The sequence below is a fragment of the Falco cherrug genome, chromosome 6, assembly GCF_023634085.1.
Source record: "Falco cherrug isolate bFalChe1 chromosome 6, bFalChe1.pri, whole genome shotgun sequence".
Taxonomy (NCBI): Eukaryota; Metazoa; Chordata; class Aves; order Falconiformes; family Falconidae; genus Falco; species Falco cherrug.
Genome location: NC_073702.1, coordinates 24,678,088 through 24,699,804, shown reverse-complemented (window position 1 = coordinate 24,699,804; position 21,717 = coordinate 24,678,088). Strand labels below are relative to the sequence as shown.

General features: G+C 37.4%; 1 protein-coding gene across 11 annotated transcripts in view; it reads left to right on the top strand.

Annotated features, from left to right (window-relative positions):
- Positions 1–21,717, top strand: part of MYT1L (myelin transcription factor 1 like) — a 305,938-nt gene that overhangs the window by 213,055 nt on the left and 71,166 nt on the right. For 5 of the 11 annotated variants that reach the window (XM_027797859.2, XM_005433960.3, XM_027797863.1 and 2 more), the window contains exons 7-10: positions 8,314–9,291; positions 13,798–13,932; positions 16,470–16,560; positions 18,846–18,953. In XM_027797859.2, the coding sequence (XP_027653660.1) occupies positions 8,314–9,291; positions 13,798–13,932; positions 16,470–16,560; positions 18,846–18,953 (1,312 nt within the window). The remainder of the gene's footprint in view (positions 1–8,313; positions 9,292–13,797; positions 13,933–16,469; positions 16,561–18,845; positions 18,954–21,717) is intronic. The other 6 variants (XM_027797865.1, XM_027797864.1, XM_027797868.1 and 3 more) reach the window with 3 other exon arrangements.

Here is a 21,717-nt window from a genome sequence, read left to right as displayed (position 1 = left end):
TTATCAAAGCACAAACAGGCTTTCTTTGATAATCAAACACAACTAAAAATAGGTAATTAAACTTATAATGGAGATCAAACGCATCCAGTAAGGCATAACTCTCTCCATGTAACTCATGCAGTCACAAGAATCTATCCCATCGAAAGCATCCATACTATCCTATCCACACCACCTTTCCCTATATAACTTTGTTTCTGTCCACAACCTAAAGATAGCTCCTTTTGGGTAGCTCCTTCATTCCTTCCTCCCTGCAATTCCTACTGTGTTGTACTAAAGCTATTGTTGAAGTTCAGCAAGGAGCCATTTTTGAGTAGAAAGAAAGTTTTGAGTAAAAGCAATTGGGATAGGATCCATCCCATCAATTTAATTAATAACCGAACAAGAGGAATAATCACTTTTAGGGAATAATTCAGCCAATCTACTTCAGATACCTAGCTTAGGATGAAATAAATCACATCCCAGGATGCGTGCATTTGTCCGTTGCTTATAAATGAAGTCTGGATGTGTGGTTCATATGGAGACATGCTCAATATGGCTATCTGCATTGAGTCAGAGATTTGAACTGAAACAAAACCAGTGAAAAGAGATTATGTATCCCTATAGTAACAGTTTGCAACCTGTCTTTCTCAGAGATTTGTATGTGAGAAAGAAAATGTTAGTTTATGAACTGAAAATGTGTTCTTCAGGCTGCATCCTTTGTAAAGTGATGATCATGGAGAGGGGTATAGGTAGGGGTCACTGTCTCCTAAGCAGCCTTTGGAGTAGCCCCATGAGAAGCTCCATATCAAGAGCTGTCTGAGTGGGTGTTCTCCCATCAGTGCAGCTGGTCTTCTGCTCCCCTGCTGTCTCCCTGCTGTATCTTGGTATCTGGAGAATAGCTTTGGCTTCCTCATTGCCTGCTGCCCTGCTGAGCTGTGGAAACCTGAAAGAAAGAAACTGCCGTACTCCACTTAATCGTTATAAGGCTATGAGACAGAATATCTCCCCTCCCTCATATAGACTTCCTAGGGTGAAAAAGTAGGATGAAATTAATACCAGTCATCAGCTAAAGCCACCTCATCATCTGTCCAGACAGAAGTCAGGTTAAAACAGTTAAGGGCTGCCTGAACCTGATTCTCAAAGAAGCACGGACCAGATGGGAATGACTGGCTAAATTGTACTGCCCTTGCAAACCCAGCATATCCGCTTCTGATCACATATATTCCCAGCAAGTTTCTTCTCAAGCCTAAACATATGCCTTCGTACCAAATATTGCAGATACCTCCAACCAAACAAGCAGGTTTCATACTAGCCAGGGACCTTATGTACTTACAGGGATGCCTGTAGGTAACCAAAAAGTATTTTCAGCTCTGTGGTGGAAAAAATAAATAAATCCTTAGCATATTTATTGCCTTTTGACTTTTTGGAAATAATGTTTGGCTGTAAGGATGAAAAGACTGTAGTTTGCAACCAGAAGGCTGTGGGAATTTATTATTCCCCTTTATTCAGCACGTACACTATTTTATGTGGAGCACTAGCTCTGGTTTTGGGCTAATCAGTACAAGAAATCCTTGAAATACTGGAGACCAGTAGTGAACAACAGAGATGGTTAAAGAGCTGGAGCATGTGATGTAGAAGGAGAGACTAAAAAAAATATTTGTTCACTCGAGGAAGAGGAGGCTAAGGGGAGATCTTACGCTGTTTTCAGCTACTTACATGGAGGGCAGAGAGACAGTGGAGGTGTGCAGTCACAGAATTAAAGGCAACAGACACAAGTTATAACAAAATTAATTCAATTTACAAGTAAGGGAGGAATTTTTCACCATGAGGGTGGCCTAACACTGAAATAGATTTCCCAGAGGTGCTGTGCTGTCTCCATCCTGGAGGATATTCAAAATTGGACTGACAGGACAGGGGCCTGAGGATCTGCTCTAAGCTGGCCCTTTTTTTGAGCAAGGGTTGGACCAGATAGTCTCCAGAGATCACTTCCAGCATCAACTACTCCATGATTCTGTGGCATCAGTCCAATGTAGATGGCGTGTGAGATGCTCTAAAATCAAAGAAAGGCAAGCAGCATCTTCCAGTGAAAAAACAAAATCTTAAACGGAGCATATCAACTCATTTCAGAACCTAGATAATTTTTGTTGCAGTATGTCACTTAAACCAAAATTACCACAGTCATGATCTTGCCTGTGGAGCTGTCAGATATCTTCAGATCCTTTTCCAAAACTGTACTGATACAGGTATCTCATAGGGACTTAGAGTGGGAAAACAATCATAGAATGGATTAGGTTGGAAAAGACCTTTAAGATCATCAAGTTCAATCATTGACTTAGCACTGCGAAGTCCATCACTAAACCATGTCCCTAAGTGCCACATCTACACATCTTCTAAATACCTGGATGAGTAACAAATGACTGCATTTTGAAAAACATGTTGCATCCCCATTCACCTGGATTATCTGATGCTCTCTGTCTTTATCTAAACTCCTGCCTGATTCTATGATATTAATAAAAATAACCTAAGTAAGAACCTCTATATTCTACCAATAGCTTCTGTGAATATTTGTAATTAGAATGTTATTCATGCAGGTCTGACATAGGCAGAGGCATAATAACAGGTCATAAGGATGGCATAAGCAAAGGAAAACCAGTATTTCAGGGCATTGATTATGTACAAACACCTGTGCATTTAGATGAGAATATACTGTTTTGTACAGAAAATTAAATCTTCAAAAATGCTTCTATGCCAAAATAATTTGCTTCTATTTAAAATGTATCTCAATAGCAAAAAGAAGAAAAAGCAAGGAATTCTTTGAATTCTTTTATATGTCAGCAATCACTCCACAACAGGAAAGAAAATCAGACCTGTGAGGATCCCTTTTGGCACTTAAATTAAAAAAAAAAAAAAAAAAAAAAAAAAAAAAAGGAAAGAAAAAGGAGTACTTAATTTTGTAGTGAGTAAAACCATATAAAAAGTGGACTTTACAGAAAAGGAAAAGATCAAAATGTAACAGGGGGAAAAAGACCACAAACGGAAGACTCAGTAAGCCAGCAAATTATGTACAATATTTAAAAGTCTATATGGGCTTGCTCTGTGATCCTCACTCCTCCTTTATAATACTGAATCCTACTGCGGCGTGATGTGTTCTTTAGCTCAGGCCGCCTTTGCCATGCTTAATGACTTCTACTCTTCATTTATTTTACTTTGAGCGTTGGTTTTTAGATGAATGCAATAATTATTGTAGGAGACTCTAAACAATAAATCCTAGTATTATAAGTATTATAAGCAGGTGTAACAAGCTGAGGGGGAGGAGTGGAAAAAAATAGATATAATGGTATAATTAGAGCGCATCAAGTAAGTAAGTGAATAGTTATCTTTTTCTTTTGACTTTCATTAGGTAATATAAGGTCCATAAAGGAATCAGTTATTGTAAAATAAATTGCTTAAGTTTTTATCTAAAGTACTTACTGTAAAAACTTCAGCGACTTGCAGAGATGAAGAAAAAATTTCACATGGTCAGCTTCAGTATTCAGTGCGTCCCTCAAATAGGCATATTCAAAGGCTTGGACTCTGATCCGAATCCCAAGTCAATAGTAGTGTTCAGACTTTTAGAGACCTTGCTTAGGCCCTTGGAGAGTTATATGTGTACTCTATTTCTTCAGTGTGCAGTGGACAAGTTGTTGAGAGCTTGCTAAGTTTTCTACCTCTTCAGTGTCCTTACGCGTAAGATTTTCGCAGAGGAGAAGGCAATGTACAAAACAACCCCCTGCCCCATGTGATGCTGTAACTTTCTAAGATTTGGGATTTATTTGTGCCAACATTGTCTTGCTAAATATTTCCCATAGGCCAGATATCATAGATTGTAATGTGGAGATGTATGCATGCACCTAATCTAACAGCTTAGAGGGAGAAAAATGGTGATGCAGTAGTATCACATGCTGAGCACTTAGGAATTGGCAAGTGGCAGTAACCAGAGCAGTGAAGTCTTTTAAAATGGGCAGTGCTGCCTGGATAATGAAACCATCCATCAGGGCAAGAAGCCTGTATGACCATATAGAGGTTCAGCTTGTTAGCCATCATGTTTTCCCGTGCTTGGGAGAAAGTGAGTAATTTGATACACAGACCACAGATTTGGAAAGTCTCGTTTCTGAAGTCTTTGGCAGGAATGTAGCTGCTATTACTGAAGTATCATTGCCTCTCTCTGCAGAATCTCTCAAACTAAATGCTGTATATTTTCCTTTTCAAAAAGGTGCTGTTTTGCATGACTCCCTACACTAAAAACAGCAAGCCGTTTCTTCTGCCAAAAAATTGTTTAAATATGGATGTGATAGGAACAAAGGGAGGAAGCAATCAAGGATGTAGAGGCTGTAGTCCTTATTCTCCAGTGACTCCTGGTATGACATGGAAAGAGTCACTCAACTTTGTGTCTCAATTTCCCATCTGTACAATGGGGTTAAAATACCTACCTCACAGGGGTGTTGTGAGGCTTTTTAAAATAATGTTTGTAAAGTGCTTTGAGATCCTTGGATGAAAGGTGCAATAAGAAATCAAATTATTCACTTTTTTTAGTGCAATACAAGAGTGCACTTCCGTTGAGATGGCTAAAGGCTTTCAGCTTTTCATAGCTATTCCACATACTCTTGGTTATAATTTCCCTCCTGTCATTTGTTATATCTGCTGGGAGTTAAAAAAGATCATTTTTTTTTCCTTCAAGAATACCAAAATTGTCACAGTATTGTGCAGATGAGTGCTAAAATAATCTGATATTCTTTTTAAACTGTGTTGCGTGTTCCTTATCCGTGCAACTCTAAAACTAACAGAAAGAGGATATATGATAACTTTGATCAGTCTTCACCTAAACTGGCTAACTTGTGTCTTTTTGAGAGAAACGCAGCCTCTTCACCAAATAAAAACTGCCATTTTGGTTAATGGTTACAAAATTTATGTAAGTGGTAGGGTAGGTATTTCAGTCCTATATGTTTTGCAGTCATTTAACAAACAGCCATTAAACATCACAGTATAAAGGTAGTTACTGAATTAAAGGTTAAATTAGGAACTGTAGAAATGTGAAATGAAAGCAAGTTTAGATTTTACAGAGCTGAATCAAAGAGAAGGCACATAGATTCATGTAGAGCTGCTAGGCTAACACACTTTCCAGAAGACCCTTAACTAATATACAAACTAATTCAGTAATTAAAATTTCAGTTTAATAAACAGGTGACACAGGTGCTTCCTAGAGCAGGCTCAGCATCCAACAGTTGCTGTTGTCCAAATGTTTTTGAGGAGATGACATAGTATACATAAATATCCTTTTCATTAAAATTAACTAGCTTCATGGAGGAGAGAAACGTGAGTAAAATAGTTGTTAAATAAAGTAGATGCAAGAAAAGGCCAAAAATTAAAAGAGGAGGAATGAAACTTAGTTAAAATATCTTTTTGTGTTCCTGCCTCTTTCATCCGTGATTCACGCTTTACACTTTCTTCTCCTCCACCACCTTTTTTTCTTCTTCTTTTTAGGACTGAATGGACAGAAGAACTGAAAAGCTTATTACCAAACAAACAGAATAAAAAATATTATAGTTACAGCTTTCACTCAACTTCACCTACTCAAAGGGAATTTACATGTCTTCACTCATACAGTATGTGATTCATATTTTCACTGTTGTGGAGGCAAAGCATAACATAATCCTCCCATTGGTGATCATTTACATGACTCTCATTCATGTAAAAAGAAACACAAACCCTCTTTTTTTAAAAATCAAACCCTGAAACTTTTCACATTTCAGAAGTTGGACTAGAATAGTCACTGTGTACCTGAGCAGATCGCTGGATGGCTTGAGAAAATATGTTTTTTCCTACTCTTTATCTCAGTATCCTGTTATAGAGCTAGATCTGGACTGATTTCACCAGTGTTTGTAGATACCTCATGCTAAATTTGAAGGCACTGGCAATTTTGGAGCTACAGCTCACTGCTTCTTTAATTACTTTGGTGTTCCTTCTGCTACATCTGACTGCCCATCAGACAAGTTACAAGAAGCACCCCAAAAAAGCATCAGTTTCTGCTGAATCTTCTTGGCATCAGGTTTTATCCTTGATATTTAAATTAATGTGGGATTGTTTGTACATTTAACTTTAGAAAATTATTATTAGTGTATTAAAACATTTGCTTTTCAAATAGCACAAGCTAATTATCCAGTAATCCTTAACTATCTACTTCTATGCTGTCATTCAAGATGGAAATATTTCAAATAGGAAGTCTAAGTGGCATCCCTTACTTTTACCCTGAAAAACCTGATACTGTGATATACTTAATTTTTGACGGGCTGAAAGGTAAATGTGATTATGATTATCTTAAGAACAACAACAACTAAAATAAAGCCACCTTTGATGATAAATAGGTAACCCACTACTGACATGGAAAAATCTTGTCATGTAAAAATACCGTAAAGCCTTCCCTATCATTTATCTTCCCTCTGTAGTTAAGTAGATAATATATATTATATAATATTTTACCTTGAGAGCATTTTTTTCCATAGACGTAGCCTGGTCATCTACCAGTTATGGTGCTTAACTACAGCCTACTATCATCCCAGGATCCCTAACCACTGTGTAGAAGGAATGCTATCTTGTGGCTGAAATATTAATTATTGTGCTGTTGAGCTTTGTATTTAAAACTCTGATTTATTATCTTGTCCACTGACATAAAAATTACTTTTATAAAAAATTATTTCCTATCATTGAAATGTTAGTATACAAGCCACCTACTACCTGAAATTTCCCACTTTGTTTGTTTAACCCAAAACATGAAAGTCACACTTTAAAAAATGCTACGTGTTTAGGTGTACCAGTGTTGAAAATACATCTAAGCTGAAATGATGCTATCAGAGTTGATAGACTAGCTCTTGAGCAGGTGTTAATTGTCCTAGCTCTACTGGTTTCTTTCAATTTGCACCAGCTGAAAAACTGGCCTAGCATGTCAATGTAATGACAGATTTAGGAATTTTCTTTTCCAGTTGTGATGCAAAGCATTTAAATACTGCTTGAGTAGCTGATTATCAAAATATCATTTACGAGATATTCATTAGTAAATACTGATGAATGTATATGTGTTTTAAGAATGGGTCTAAGAATGACATAACTTCTGAGTGAACATGAGATGCCAGAAAATGTTCCCTGGATTATATTCATCTGACCAAATACGGATATCTTTAAGGTAGGCATCTGGTCTGTCTCCCTTTGTTGTCAATGAAGAGAAACAGGCACTTCTAGCAGTTATTAATTGTACTCTCAAGAAGATACTTTAACCAGATCGGGTGGACTGTGTCCTTAAAGTGTCTGCTTCTCTTACTGACTAAGGACGGGAACATCAAATAACTAGCTCAGATATAGATGCCTGCCTTGCTGATGTCTAAAGTTAGGTGAGATGAATCTTACCTTCAGGGCCTCACATTGGCTCCATCTTACTAAGTTGTCCCTCTATTATTCAATAGTTACTAAAGCAAAGCTAAATAAAATGTGGTAAATCTGCACCATTATGTTACAATACACAGGACAGTAAATAACAGCCCTATCATACGTGTATGACCATAAATTTGGGCTAGCGTATTTACTTACAATTATATTATGCATAATTGCTTCTATCTTCCTTTCTTGTAACAACTCTTAAAATTCTGACTTCTCCACAGATTCATAGTTAAAACTGAGAGATTTTGATTTCTACTGATGGATCCACCAAGTAAAATGCCATTTTGAACTTTGTGAATAGTTACTGGTTATCTAGCGTTAATGGTGTGCATGGTGTTAAAACAGTGGTATTTTCCTGCTTGGTGCATATTTTTTCTCTTTTGGTGAATAGCATTCATCAGTAAGAGAATAAATCCAGTAGTACTAATTCCTTTGCCATCTACCATATTTCCAGGAAATAAAGTAGTAAGAAAAGTTGGAAACATAGGCAATAATGTCATATTAGTAATATGATTGTAATAAACCCCAAAAAACTGTAAATACAGAAGCGGAAGGAGAAAAGTATTTATGCCATAATATTTAGCAGTAGTAGTAATTAGCATTTTGATTGCCTTTTTTCTTATCGGTTCTGTGAAAGAAATTCATGTGAATGGCAAATAAACAAAAATAGCCTTATAGGCTGTAGAGAAATTAACTTCACATGGGCCTTAGTGTTATAGAATCGCTGTATAATTAACAGTATTTGACATGCAGTTTGTTTTCTGTCCTTGCGATTGCAACAACAGTTCCAATTGTAGCCACTTTTTTCTTTTCTTTTCCTTTTTCTTTCTTTCTTTGTTTCTTTCTTTGTTTCTGTTTTTTATGCAGAAGACCATCAAATGAATTGTCACAATACTCGAATAATGCAAGACACAGAAAAAGACGATAACAATAATGATGAGTATGATAATTACGATGAACTGGTGGCCAAGTCATTGTTAAATCTTGGCAAAATTGCAGAGGATGCAGCATACAGAGCCAGGACAGAATCAGAAATGAACAGCAATACATCTAATAGTCTGGAAGATGATAGTGACAAAAATGAAAATATTGGTCGGAAAAGTGAGCTGAGTTTAGATTTAGACAGTGATGTTGTTAGGGAAACAGTGGACTCCCTTAAATTATTAGCACAAGGACATGGTGTAGTGCTTTCAGAAAACATTAATGACAGAAATTATGCAGACAATACTTCACAGCAAGATAATAGGAATATGAACTTTGTAATGCTAGGGAAGCCCGTGAACAATGGACTTACAGAAAAAATGGTGGAGGAGAGTGATGAAGAGGTGTGTCTCAGCAGTTTGGAGTGCTTAAGGAACCAGTGTTTTGATCTGGCTAGGAAACTCAGTGAGACAAACCCACAGGAAAGAAATCAACAGCAAAACATGAACACTCGTCAGCATGTCAGGCAAGAAGATGACTTCCAAGGAAGAACACCAGACCGGAATTACTCTGATATGATGAACCTAATGAGACTTGAAGAACAGTTGAGCCCCAGATCTAGGACTTTTTCTAGCTGTGCAAAGGAGGATGGTTGTCACGAAAGAGACGATGATACCACCTCTATTACTTCAGATAGGTCTGAAGAAGTGTTTGATATGACAAAAGGTAACTTAACCCTGCTTGAGAAAGCAATTGCTTTGGAAACTGAGAGAGCAAAAGCCATGAGAGAAAAAATGGCAGTGGAAGCTGGAAGGAGGGATAATATGAGATCATTTGAGGAACAGTCTCCAAGACACCTTTCTGGAGATGACAGGAAGCCTAAACCCAGTGACGGCCATGTCAAAAAGCCATATTATGGTAAAGGTAATATTTCTATATACCGTATGTTATGTCATGAGAAGGTGTGAGCTAACGTGTTAAGTTTTGCATAGATTTCTGAAATGAAGTTATTGATTCCACATAATGGGAACTTTATTTAAATTGTAGTAGTATGACATGATTGTAAAATAGCATCATGTTGCGATTATAAAATAAAAGAGTTCTTCTGCAGTGTTAGAAATATGTACAATATTTCAGCGAATATCATTTGGCTAAATTTAAAAAACTTTTCAGGGAAAAAAATAAGAGATCATGTTGAAAGAGGCAAAGATTTTTCTCAAGATCTTAATGTATTTTATAGTAATAATTAAAAAACAATGAAGATAATTACATTGCAAACTATATTGGAAGTGGGGTTTTATGTAGCAGGTAGTCAATCGGCTATGAAGTGCATATTTTACAGATTGGATTGGGTAGGTGGCATCATGACTTATAAAATTATCATCAAGTGACAGTTATTGATGAAGCCTCTCCCATCTAAAATGTAGAATTGCCTGATAGAAATTGAACAGTATCAGAATGACCGATAACATAAGATAGGGGCAGTGACTAGACATTAATTATCTTAAGATAGTAAGGTAATGGAAACCATTTGCTATGCAAGGCATGGTGTGGCCTGGGCTGAGATCAATAGCAATTTCTTTCTTATATGCATTCCACTTCACTGGTTTCATTCCATTGTGGAAACAGTTAAGGTGCTGCCTTGACCATAATTCAATACAAAAGAAAAAAAAAAAAAAAAAGAGAAAAAAAAGGAAAAAGAACAGACTAAAGGTTAACTTTAGAATGCCTTTTAATTTGCGGGATTATCATGGTGATGGTGTGTTTATATTACCACACCCCTCTGTAATGTGTCTACATCTGTACATGTAGGGCAGTGTTGTGTAAGGTGTTCAATACCTCCTGAGACTCATTGAACACCCCTGATTCCCATTGACTTTAGTGGAAGTTGAGGATGTGGTATTTCTTGGGAGATGCGAAGCAGGGACTGGGTTCATCTAATATTTGTTGTAAAAATATTTGGTTTCCTTTCTACAACTGAGATGGTGAGCATTTTTCTCCTTTTTATAAATCCCTGTTTTGAAAAAGTAATACTCTAAGATCTGCCCATGACATTCAGGAAGGCAGACAACATCTTGGTCCAAGAAAGGTTTTGATCTTTTTTACAAGCCTTAAGGAAAAGTAACGACCAGTCTTTTAGAAAAGCATGGGAATTACTGATGTCAAACACTCTTCTGCAATGCATTTTAATGAAGTTTTGTTTGTTTTAAGCATAAATACATGGTCTAGTGAGTGCTGTAGTAACTTCGGGTACTTGGGGAAGACAACTTTAGTTAGTGTATAACTGCATAGCCATGTGGATGTTGTGCTAAATGTTGTTCGCATATGACCTATTGTAGATACATTTCCCTTTGATTATATGTCTCTAAGAAAACCACAGAAAACATGGCGAAGCAATACTAATTTTTGAAGAGCTTTTTAACTCCAGTGTTGTCCAGCCCTTCCAGTCTGTGCATGCCTGGGAAAGCATTTATGCATATAGATCTGCTGTCTCCAAAAAGACTGTACAGTTTCTGACAGTAACAAATGTATGGACGTCCTATTTCAGTAAATTCTAGAGCTTGTTTGAACCATCCTATCTCTTGGGAGCACAGGCTGAACTGATGATAGGTCCAAATGCAAACCAGGGATTAAATATTGTGGTAGTTTGGACCAAGTAACTGGAGTGGATTGTTCTATGCTTTTTTGATAAAAGGGGAAAGGAAAAAATATTCCTTCCTTCCTTAAAAAAGCATAGAAAACATTCTAGTAGTTGTTGGGAGAGGAAGTTTTAAGTAAGACAATTGCTTATATCATTTGTTCTCCACTCACACATTATCTTCCGCATACTCCTGGAAGAGATACCCACAGAGGTGTATGATATGGTTAAGTGGAAACTTTTTGGCTACACAAGTTTGCAGTGAGAACTATCTCCTGGCTTCAGGAGTTCTGCTTTCAGAGATCACTGAAACAACTGGTAAAGGACCACTAACCATTTTTTCACTGCCATTTAAAGTCTTCTAAACACGCTTTCTTCTGAAAGTTTTGAATTTTAAAACCTTTTGAGTCCTCTGACAACTGTCACTCAGGCAGTACTCCCATTGTGGCAAGGAGTGAGGAAAGGTTACAAATTTGAATAAAACTATGCAGTATTTCTCCCAATTAACAGAAAAGTGTGTCCAGTGTTTTGTATAAAGTTGTGGAAAGTTTAGCAAATGTCTTCCATTAAAAGCAATGGGAAATTGTGCAAGTACAATTTTATGCAAGTTTTGAAATCATTAAGAATAGTATACAGCATCTTTTCTGACTCATTAGACCATAAAGGCTCTTAAGGATCTGATACATGCTATAACTTTATAGCATAGACTTGAATACAGAGAAGGATTTGCTTGACACTGTAGGATGTAAGTGTCTGGATCCTCAGCTGCTCTAAATTAGAATACTTTCATTGACTTTGGTGGAGCTCTGACAATGTGGAGTAGCTAACATTCCTCTAGTTTAATGTCTTTAAAAAGCCATTATGGTCTAAATTAATCATCTACATTTTTTGCAGTCCTTGAATATTTTTATATTTACGCAATTTATATTTCATTTACATTACCTATTCACTTACCTAATACTTTTACACATCCCAAAGTACTTGACTTGAAGAGTTGCTTAGACTTGTGTATGTATGTAGCTGTTGGCTTGCTGTTCTAGTGGTCTCAGCACAGGCCTATCTGGCAGGAATTCAAATTCCTCCTCTGACATTTGCTCCTTCTGTGGCCTTGGGTTTAACTTCTTGATCTCTTTGCTTCAATTTCCTGACATATAAGATTATGGTCTTTCCAGGAGTGTTGTGATAACTGTATAGCACTTTGGAGATAGACTTGTATGTGTATTTATCATTAAAGAGCATGAAACAAAGAACACTGTTCTACAGTCAACATGCAAGTTGAGTAAAATAAAACTTTCATAATTAAGGATTCCTTTTGCAAAAGGCAAGGTTTAAATATTAAAATTTAAGAATGGATTTAAGACATGGAGAGTCATTACATCGAGTTAAATAATTTCTCTAAAATGAAGGTGTTTTGGAAGAACTTGCAATGTAAAAGTATATATATATATAAAAAAGCTACCAGAAGGAAATCAAGGAAAAATAAGTCCACAACTGAATGTGAACTCTGGATTGTGTTGATTCATGCTGAAAAAAATGGGTTGTATGCGAAGTTCTACAAGTACCAGATTTCCACTGATTGTACTGAGGGTTGCATTTATTGAAGCTGGGATGGAATTTAATGTAAGAAACACTTAATGGAAAACAAGTAGCAAAATCTTATTTTCCAGAGATGAAAGCATAAATACTGAAGCAGAGCAACGACAAGAGCAGCATAAAGTACTTAAATGAGGATAGCTCAGATTTGGTATGAAAGGAGGATGGACTAAAAAAATGGAAGGGGGATGCTGGTGGATCTTTAGCCAAAATGGTAGCAGTTAGAGCATCCTGAATTTTATTACTTTAATACTAGTACAGAAATCTGCAATAGTCTCCAAATCTGGCAGCTGTGGTCAAGATCATAAGATGCAGTTGGTATCACGTGCTGGGCTGGAAGGGTAGAGTTGTTATTTTACAAATGCTCTGTTAAAGGACACAAGCTGATGAAGTATGTGAGAAGGTTCTAGTTCAGGATTAACCTCACCAGCAGTTTTACTACATTATTGGCAGAAAACTTTATTTTATTGAAATAATCTCTATTTAGACTTTTCATTGATTTGTAGACAGAAGATCCAACAACATTTTGAAAGATCATTAACCTTCAAAGCATATGAGTATTCAAGCATTATATATATGTATGTTTGTAGTACCCCAAATTTACACAGCAAGTGATACTTTCAGTAATTCTGATTACGATGTTTATTCTACCATAATTTATTGAAGACAAAGGTATATTTTCATAATTCCTACCACTTCATAAGGAATGTAAAGAAAACAAGTCTTGTCAGTGAGCCTTGGAAAAGGGATTTATTGTGCTGAACCATTGAATCGCTATGCTAAAGAGCTGGGTGTGCTACTCTCAGGACACTGAACTGCTATGACAGTACATTTGCAGACCTTAATACGTCAGGCAAATAAAGAAGGGAATCTCCAACTAAACAGTTTCCAAGTGACCTTACACCCTTGAGCTGATGCTTGCCAGCAGAACATTGGTTGACAGTGGTATGGCTTTGCTATAAAAAGGTCACTTTCCAGTCGTTGTGAATGGATAATGCTGTGATCATAGGAGCCTGCAATCTGAAAAGAAAATAGCAGGATAAAAGTATCAGAAATGTGTTAAGAAGTAGAAGGTTTTATTTTTTTTCTTCTAGTTTTCATAAGAACATTTACCAAAGAGTAAATGACATGATTAAATGAACCTTCTTACAGAAATGTGAAAAGCATCATTCACTTGACACATTTGTTGTAAATTATAGATCCCTCAAGAACAGAAAAGAAAGAGAGCAAATGTCCTACCCCTGGGTGTGATGGAACTGGCCATGTAACGGGGCTTTACCCCCATCACCGCAGTTTGTCAGGATGCCCACACAAAGATAGGGTCCCTCCAGAAAGTAAGTTCACATTGTTTCATGGAAACGGGGGATAAAACTACAAAGATTTTTCTAGCATGCTTTTTAAACCTTTTATTTAAAAAAATTATTTTCATTTTTCAGTATGGTTTGTCTCAACTTAGTCAACTGTTCTGTGTTACACTTTTTCCTTTATTCCATCATTTCCATTCTCTACTAACTTCTACACTAAAAGAACAACTTTTAAAGCTGTATTCTTTGATTTTAAGAATCCTAGGTTATTTTTAAATAGATGTATTCAGTCAACAGAGAAAAAGGTTTCCAGATGTCACTGCTTTTACTTCTGCGTGCTGATGTCACATCAACTGTCCCTGTGGTCTTGTACAGGAATAATTGTAGCTGAAAAACTTGCAACCCCTTTCCTTTGTTGTCGGTGTGTCCGAGATATAAACTAGTTTATATTATTAAAAATAACAATTTGGCTGTTTAGTTACACAACTCAGGATTTTGAGCAAACATCCCCTGTCAGTCACACGGGTGGAATTTCCTGCCATGTTAGCGGATTCTCTGCAAAGGAGGTTCACCCATATGAGCTCATGGATGTTCACTTGAAGGCAGGGGGATCTGTTTCTGGAAGTCACCGCCCTGGCTGGTGGAATCGGCATAGTTCTGTTGAAGCTAATTGCTCTATGCTGATTTACACTAGCCGAACACCTAGCTAAACACCAGTTTTCTTTCACACCAATTTTAAAATGGAGTTATTCCATTAAAGCCTATGCACCTAAAATCCCCACTGTCCATCAGCACTTACAGACCTAACCTCGACAGATTTACAACAGCCTAAAGGAAACGTTATAAAGCTGGTCCGGGGTGAAATGGTCCCCAGTTTCCAAAGGAAAGTAGACTCTGAAGGGTAGGAAAACAGAAGCAGATTAGTGCACCAAGAGTGGCAGACATAAAAAGTCTCCTCTTTCATGGTAGAGTGGCTTCTTCCAGAAGTAATGAGGAAATACTTTAGAAAACTTTGTTGTAGCTTGGCTGATCTCTGAATACAGTAGAACAAATAGAGTAATTTCTATGCTTTGCAAGACTCTGTAATTTTCTGAAACACAAATATTTATTTGGTTTCTCAAAGTTCTCTCATTTGTACAAACGGTAAATAAAAAGCTGTTTAGAAGACTTTGTAAATCAAAGAAGAATATAGCTTTAAACTGTTTGCATGCTCTTGTACCTACTAAAATGAAAAAGGTGAGCTCATCTTTTTTTATTTATTTTATTTTTCCTGTGATGTTGGCCTTGTGAAGCATGTTTCAAGAACAGCTTTGAATAGTAGGAATTTCAGAGTAAAGCTTTTGCATCTATACATATTTTAGCACACTGATGATGGGGTGATGATGATGGTTATCTTTCAATCAGTATACATGGTTAAATTCTCAAGTCTCTGAACAGCTTTTATTCAGTTCTTAACTCAGTCAAGGAATTAACTGATTTTATTGGATCTTTTTTTGAGTGAGAACTAAATACAGGCTTCCAGACTACTTCTTGTATGAGAAACCCAAAAATTTGCAAGGGCTGGATGGCCTTTTTCCCTGGAGTGATGTACTGCCATCCAGCCCTGAGACATGGATTGAGATATGTCTCACATCATACAAAACACTTTAGTGTTCCCAAAAAGCTCTTGATAATTCGGCACTTCATAGCATGAGCTTTATGATTTTGAGGATTACTGCTCTTAGCAACCTTGGGAGTACATTTTCCATCCAGCTTGCAATGGATGCAGATGTAAATCAGTTTACTTGCTTAAGCTTGTACCACTTATTTCTTTTTTACACAGTTTTTTTATTTATTTATTTATTTTTCCTGCCATCCCTCAATTTTTAAGTGCTTATTTTAGTTTTTAGTCTTTTGAAAAAAATTTCTATCCATTGCAATTTTCACATCTGTAGAGAGTACAAGTGAAAATTAAAGGACCAGTTCTGCTTGTCATATAGATATGAATGATATATCTATGTGGACGTGGGCAGAACTGGCCCCTAGCTCAATTGGGCTGACTTATAGTTAGGGTTAAATTCTGATCAGGGTTGTACTGAGGTATGTTTCAAATAATTCAGTGTTCTACCAGTATAACTTGAGAGCAGATTTTCAGCTCTCGAGTTTGATACTGTGTGTATAAAGCTATGTATTGTGAATGCATACATTTCCTGAAAGAATTTTTCTAGTCCACAGTTTTGTTGGACTGTCGCTAGCTCACCCTTTACTGTTGATCTGATCTTTGCTCAGTGTTTTTGTATGAAGAAGATGTTGGAAGTCTTCTGCTTCACTGTTGCACCAGAGATATGTTTGTTTATAGGTTCTGTAGCCTTCATAACTTTCACTGTTGCCCTGTGTTAATGAGCATAGGGTCACAATACTTACTTCCCTCATCAGGCTTTATTGGCTATGTGTGTCACGTGTATTTTGAGGAATGCTGGTTGTTAATGAATCCTGCTTTGTTTTAAAATGGTTTCATATATACTGGGATTTGATTTTTTTTTTCTTGTTTTCATACTCTGCTGTTTTCTCTTACTCTCCTTGTCAAGTTCTTGCCATGCATGAAAATGTTCTTAAGTGTCCTACACCAGGCTGCACAGGCCGGGGCCACGTAAATAGCAACAGGAATTCCCACCGAAGGTAAGGATGCCGTCGCTGGACGCCAATCTAGAGGGAACAGTGCCTCCAAACTGCAGCCCTTCTAGCAGTCCATTGGCGGGGGGGGGTGTGAGTGTGTGTTTCGTTGTTTTGTTCTGAAGATTGACAGATGGTGCTTCGTGTGCTTTATCCATTTTAAAGAGTAACATTTATTCATGTGTTTTCTGAGGAGGATGAGTGTTCATTTGCTTCGGTATGGATGAATTGATCCACAAAAGACATTTTAAGCATCCTTAGCTTTTGGGGTTGGGTTTTTTTTGTTGTTGTTTGTGTTTTTTTACTTTTTGTTTTGGTACTAGCTGAACAGCAGTGGTATGAAACAAATGGTACGACTCCTTATGGGTATGTCGGAGGGAAAAGGAAGAGTCTGCCAACATCATCAGGACTAGGGCAGAGTTCATGTTCTCACGCTTCACTCTCTTCAGGGATCATTTTATAGTGCATGAAAAAATCCACTGTACTCCTAAAAATGATTTTTTTAATACCTGAGAAACAGCATTTGAGGTACACAGACATTATAAGAGTTAGCTTTCCTACTGACCACATTCTCAACCCCAAATCCTTATTCAGCTAATACTGAATGAGAATTTTGCCTGTTTAGGAAACATTATGAAAATGTCTTATTAAATTTAGAAATGAAAATCCAGAAATGTTAGATGTAAGTATTCTAGCCAAACAAAAGAAGAACAAGGAAAAAAGCAACTTTTCTATAGTTTCCTAAGATTCTTATAGAAGGGATGCCATTGCCTATGAAATTCTGTCAAATAACAGAATTATCAAAATGTCACTATAATTTTTAGTACATATCATAATTTTCCCACAGAACAACAAGATCTTGCTTATTTCTTTCTAATTTTTAAAAATCCAGAAAGTGTGGGTAAGAGGGTGAAAGGAATGGAATTCCTTTTTTACTGTTAATTATAGCATGAAGGCTTAAGGGACTACACAGGTGCTGGACGTTCAGTCTTGTCAAGCTCTGGGTTACTGGAGCCCCTCCGTGTCTCCCAGAAGACTCTTGTGGGTACCAACCCATCTGCAATAAGCTCTGGTGCCCCTTTCTTCTCTGCAGTGATGCTGCCAGTTAGATGCAGTAAAAACCCGAGAAGGCTTTATGGGAATTACTGCTGCTTGAAGCAGCATTCACTTCTGGTTGAATATCTACTAGAATATTTGAGGTGTCTGAAGACGAGCATGTCAGTGGAGTGCAGCTGCCCTCTGGCATGACTCCAAAACCACACAGAGCCCCCTCACCCCTCTGCAGAGCTAGGGCAGCGAGGGAGGGCTGGGGGGAGCAGTCTGCAGTCTGCTCACCTCTTTCTGCAGCTTTTGGGGCATTTTGCTCTGCTTCACTTTTTTTATTCTTTTTTTTTTCTCTCTTATTTCCTGTAGAGAAGGGAACATCTGGGAATGCACTGATTTGCCTTTCATTTTAATTTCTTTTCCTGTAGAGAACACAGAGAGCTGCGGTCACACAAGCACGCAATAGACTATGACAAGGAAAGGATCCCCTCCATTGTCAGGTCACAGGTTTCTACAGCTTCACTAAGAGCACCATCTGCTGGCATCAATGTATTTATTTTTCCCTATTCTAAATCTTTTCCAGAAGAATCAGGCTTATTATTGCCACTTCAACAATAGTTCAGCATTTGCAAATTTAATTGAAATTCAAGTGCAGAAGTTCTTTTCATGTTACATCATCTACTACTAGAAAATATACTTTAGTGGGTGATATTCACAAACAAACACTAAGCATAACATAACGAAGATGTAGATTCAGAGGCCCATAGCCAAGTTTTGGACTCATTTATATGCCTAGCAAAAACATTGGAGTTAATGGAGCTGAATGAGGTGTGAAGCAGCACAAGATTTGGCCTATATGGTGGTGTCATTTAATCATCTTCAGAGCCATTTCATTGGCAACGTTTGTAGATGCATAATAAAGGTCACAAGTCTGCTACCAGAGCTGCACAGTAGAATCCAGTTTATATTCTCCTCTCCTACTGGTATGTTCACTGGCTGACATCCATGAATAATCTACCCATGTACAGTCAGAGAAGAAGAGCAGATGTAAGATCTACCATGCAACTTTGAAAGCAGAAGAAAGGAAGGCTATTCTAGAGAAAATACATATGACCAAAAAGCTTTTGGAAACTTTTCCTTCAGATTCTTCCTGATGCTGGCTAAGGAGGAGAAGGAGTAATTGGATCAGTGCTATAATGTGAAACTATGCAGGACAAGACAATTAAATTTCCTTTCTGTAATTGCAGCCTCTCTGGATGTCCTATTGCTGCAGCAGAGAAACTGGCTAAAGCTCAAGAGAAGCATCAGAACTGTGATGTGTCAAAATCAAACCAGGCATCAGATCGGGTTTTAAGGTATTAGAAATCACTATAATACTTATTATTATGCAGAATTCATCACACATTCACCTAATCTGAGAATTTATATTTATATACATTGTATATACATATATATCTCCTTTAAAGAAGAGTTAGAATTAGGGCTTCTGGATCCAATTCTCGCAGTGTATATTTCCCACTCAATTTACATGGGGGAGGGTTGGTAATTATTTTGGCAAATACATGTAAAGCTGAAAAGCTCATTTTTGTCTTAGGCATTGTTTGGTGTAAAGATGACTGCTGGAGTGCAAAGTCTAAGAACAATGTGAAAAAAGTTGGTATCTTTTGGGAATAAACTAATATTTACCGGTAAGTCTTGGTTTTTTCAGCAGGCTTTTACTAGTAAATATCAGTTTAAATTAAACCAGAAGCCCTATTTGCATTACCAAACTGGTAGTACATCTTTTGGCAGGACACTTGGAAAAATGCCAAGTATAGCTTAGATCCCAAAATTAGGCCAGGCTTGATTCTCTATCTCTGTTCCCCCACTCACTGCCAGGAAGGATAGAAAGAGAGAAAAGTTGTCCTAAATTTTCATACAAGAAGGACCTTAAACCAATTTGACATGATTATACCCCTTATCTTCATCTACATAGGATTCTGCATTTATCCAAACCTGTAGCCAGCTTTGGGCTATTGTCTCCTCTTCTGAGATATGTGGGTAGAAAAATATTATTTCTAAGGAGCTGAAGTTTGAGGGATACATGTAAAGGAACTAGACTTCTGCATGATTGTACCAGCCTTATGCTGATGGTGCCCCAAGAGCTGCAGAATTTCTCCATGGATACTGTGATTTCCATGGGCTGGGATAGGTATGTGCCTCCCAGCTGCCTCAAAGAGCCTGGAGGAAGTGCTGCAGCCTTAGTTACCAGAATTTCCTACTTACCCCGTAGGTTTCTTAGTATTTAGCTGTATTCTAGATTTAAAATCTGATAGGACTACTTAAAATGAAAGTTTTCCACTGTATTATCAACATCATTCTTTGAATGTTCTCTTAAAACTTCATCTAATCTTGACCGTCTTTTCAAACAAAGGTCTTTCCACAGAGCTAAGAACACAGAATTATGGTTCACATCTGCGAAGATTTTTTGTCATGCCTGTTGACTTTGTTTTCCTTCCTCAGATTGTTTTTGATGGGCTTTATCTTAACTGCCCCTAATTCGGATTGTACAACCTTTCAAACAGCATCCCAGACAGTTTTCTTAGAGAAAGGTTCTTCAGATCCTATTAATAATAAGCCCCTTTTGAGGGAATAACACCGTTTCCCACCTGATGGAAAAAGACAGCTCAAAAATGCGGTGGCTTTTACCACTGCTGACTAGAGGGAACCCACAGAAGTCAGACACCATACAAAGGCAGCAACTGCTCACATGCAGTATCCAGATTGCTGGCAGACTCCCTAGGAACTTGCGCTACAATCTTACCTTTGCTTGTGAGCCTGCCCTGTGTTTCAGACTTTACTGGCAACTCAGATAATGCTTTCATCTTGTCTCCTGCTTCCTTTTTAGCTTTAAGTCATTAAAGTATTCACGATAAAGAAACTGGGAGGTGTTTATAATATTTGCATGCAGGCAACTGATGGGCAGACAGAGATGTTCTAAGAGTAAATCTTGAATATTTGCCTTTAACCCAATTTCCATCCCACCTGCATTTAAAATTTCTTACTTAAAAAGGAATCAAATTCATAGGACTTCTGTTCCACATAAATTTTGGATTTGCATTGAATGTACAGGATCTGAATTGCATTTTCTTAGCTAAATATAGATTATCTTGGGACAGGATCAAAATATTATTCATATCAGCTCATTGTATAAATAAGCCTGCTGTATTTTGTGAGGAAGAAGTGTCTAAAGGAACGAGCATACATAAATCAAAAGGAACAGTATGACTAATACGATTTCTTGGGTGATCTTTACATAAATATCCTGACTAAATTCTATGAAAATGAATTCGTTCAGAAAAACATAATATAATATTCAAAACCTATTTCTTACTATTTATCACATTCCGTTTTGTCAGTCAGCATGATGATACTTCTGGTCTTGGCTGAATTTATGTTCCTAAGAATGTTCCTTCCATTTCCTCTGGTTATAAATGCGGTAAAGGGGAAAAAAAAAAAAAAAAGAAAAAAGACTTGATTATATGAATCTTGATTACAGCAGAAGCACCTCAGGTGTGCTGTTCATCATCTTTACTCCTGCTACACAGTAGGTAGGTGCAGCACTGTGTAGCAGTTGTTCCCTATGACCTAGTCATACAACACTTTCTTATATAGGTAAGGTCTGAAGGATCTGACCTTCATTTAGCTGCTTTGAGAGCTGATGACTTCTGCGTCCACACGCATTATACAGTGTGACAGTGGAGCTCACTGCAGCATTCTTTCACTGAGATTTCACACATTTCTCCAGTGGCCAAATGAGATCAGTCAGGGCTTTTTCCTGACTATCCTCCCTGATCCTAAATTAAAGAGAAATTTAGCTGATACAGTTTTATTCTGTATTCATTCGCAGGACCTTCCTTGAGGTGTGTATCAGGAATCGCAGCTCCTGCCAGAACCTTGCATTTAAGGGTGAGCAGGACCTGTGAGGCAGCAGCTCAAAGTCAACAGAGATTGTGAGACTCTTCTGTGTATTTCTCAAGACGAACATGGATTTGTACATTGAGGGAATAAACAGGACTGGCTCCTTTGGAAAGCATGTGGGAAAACAGCATATAACTCTGTTGAAAGAAACCCAGAGGA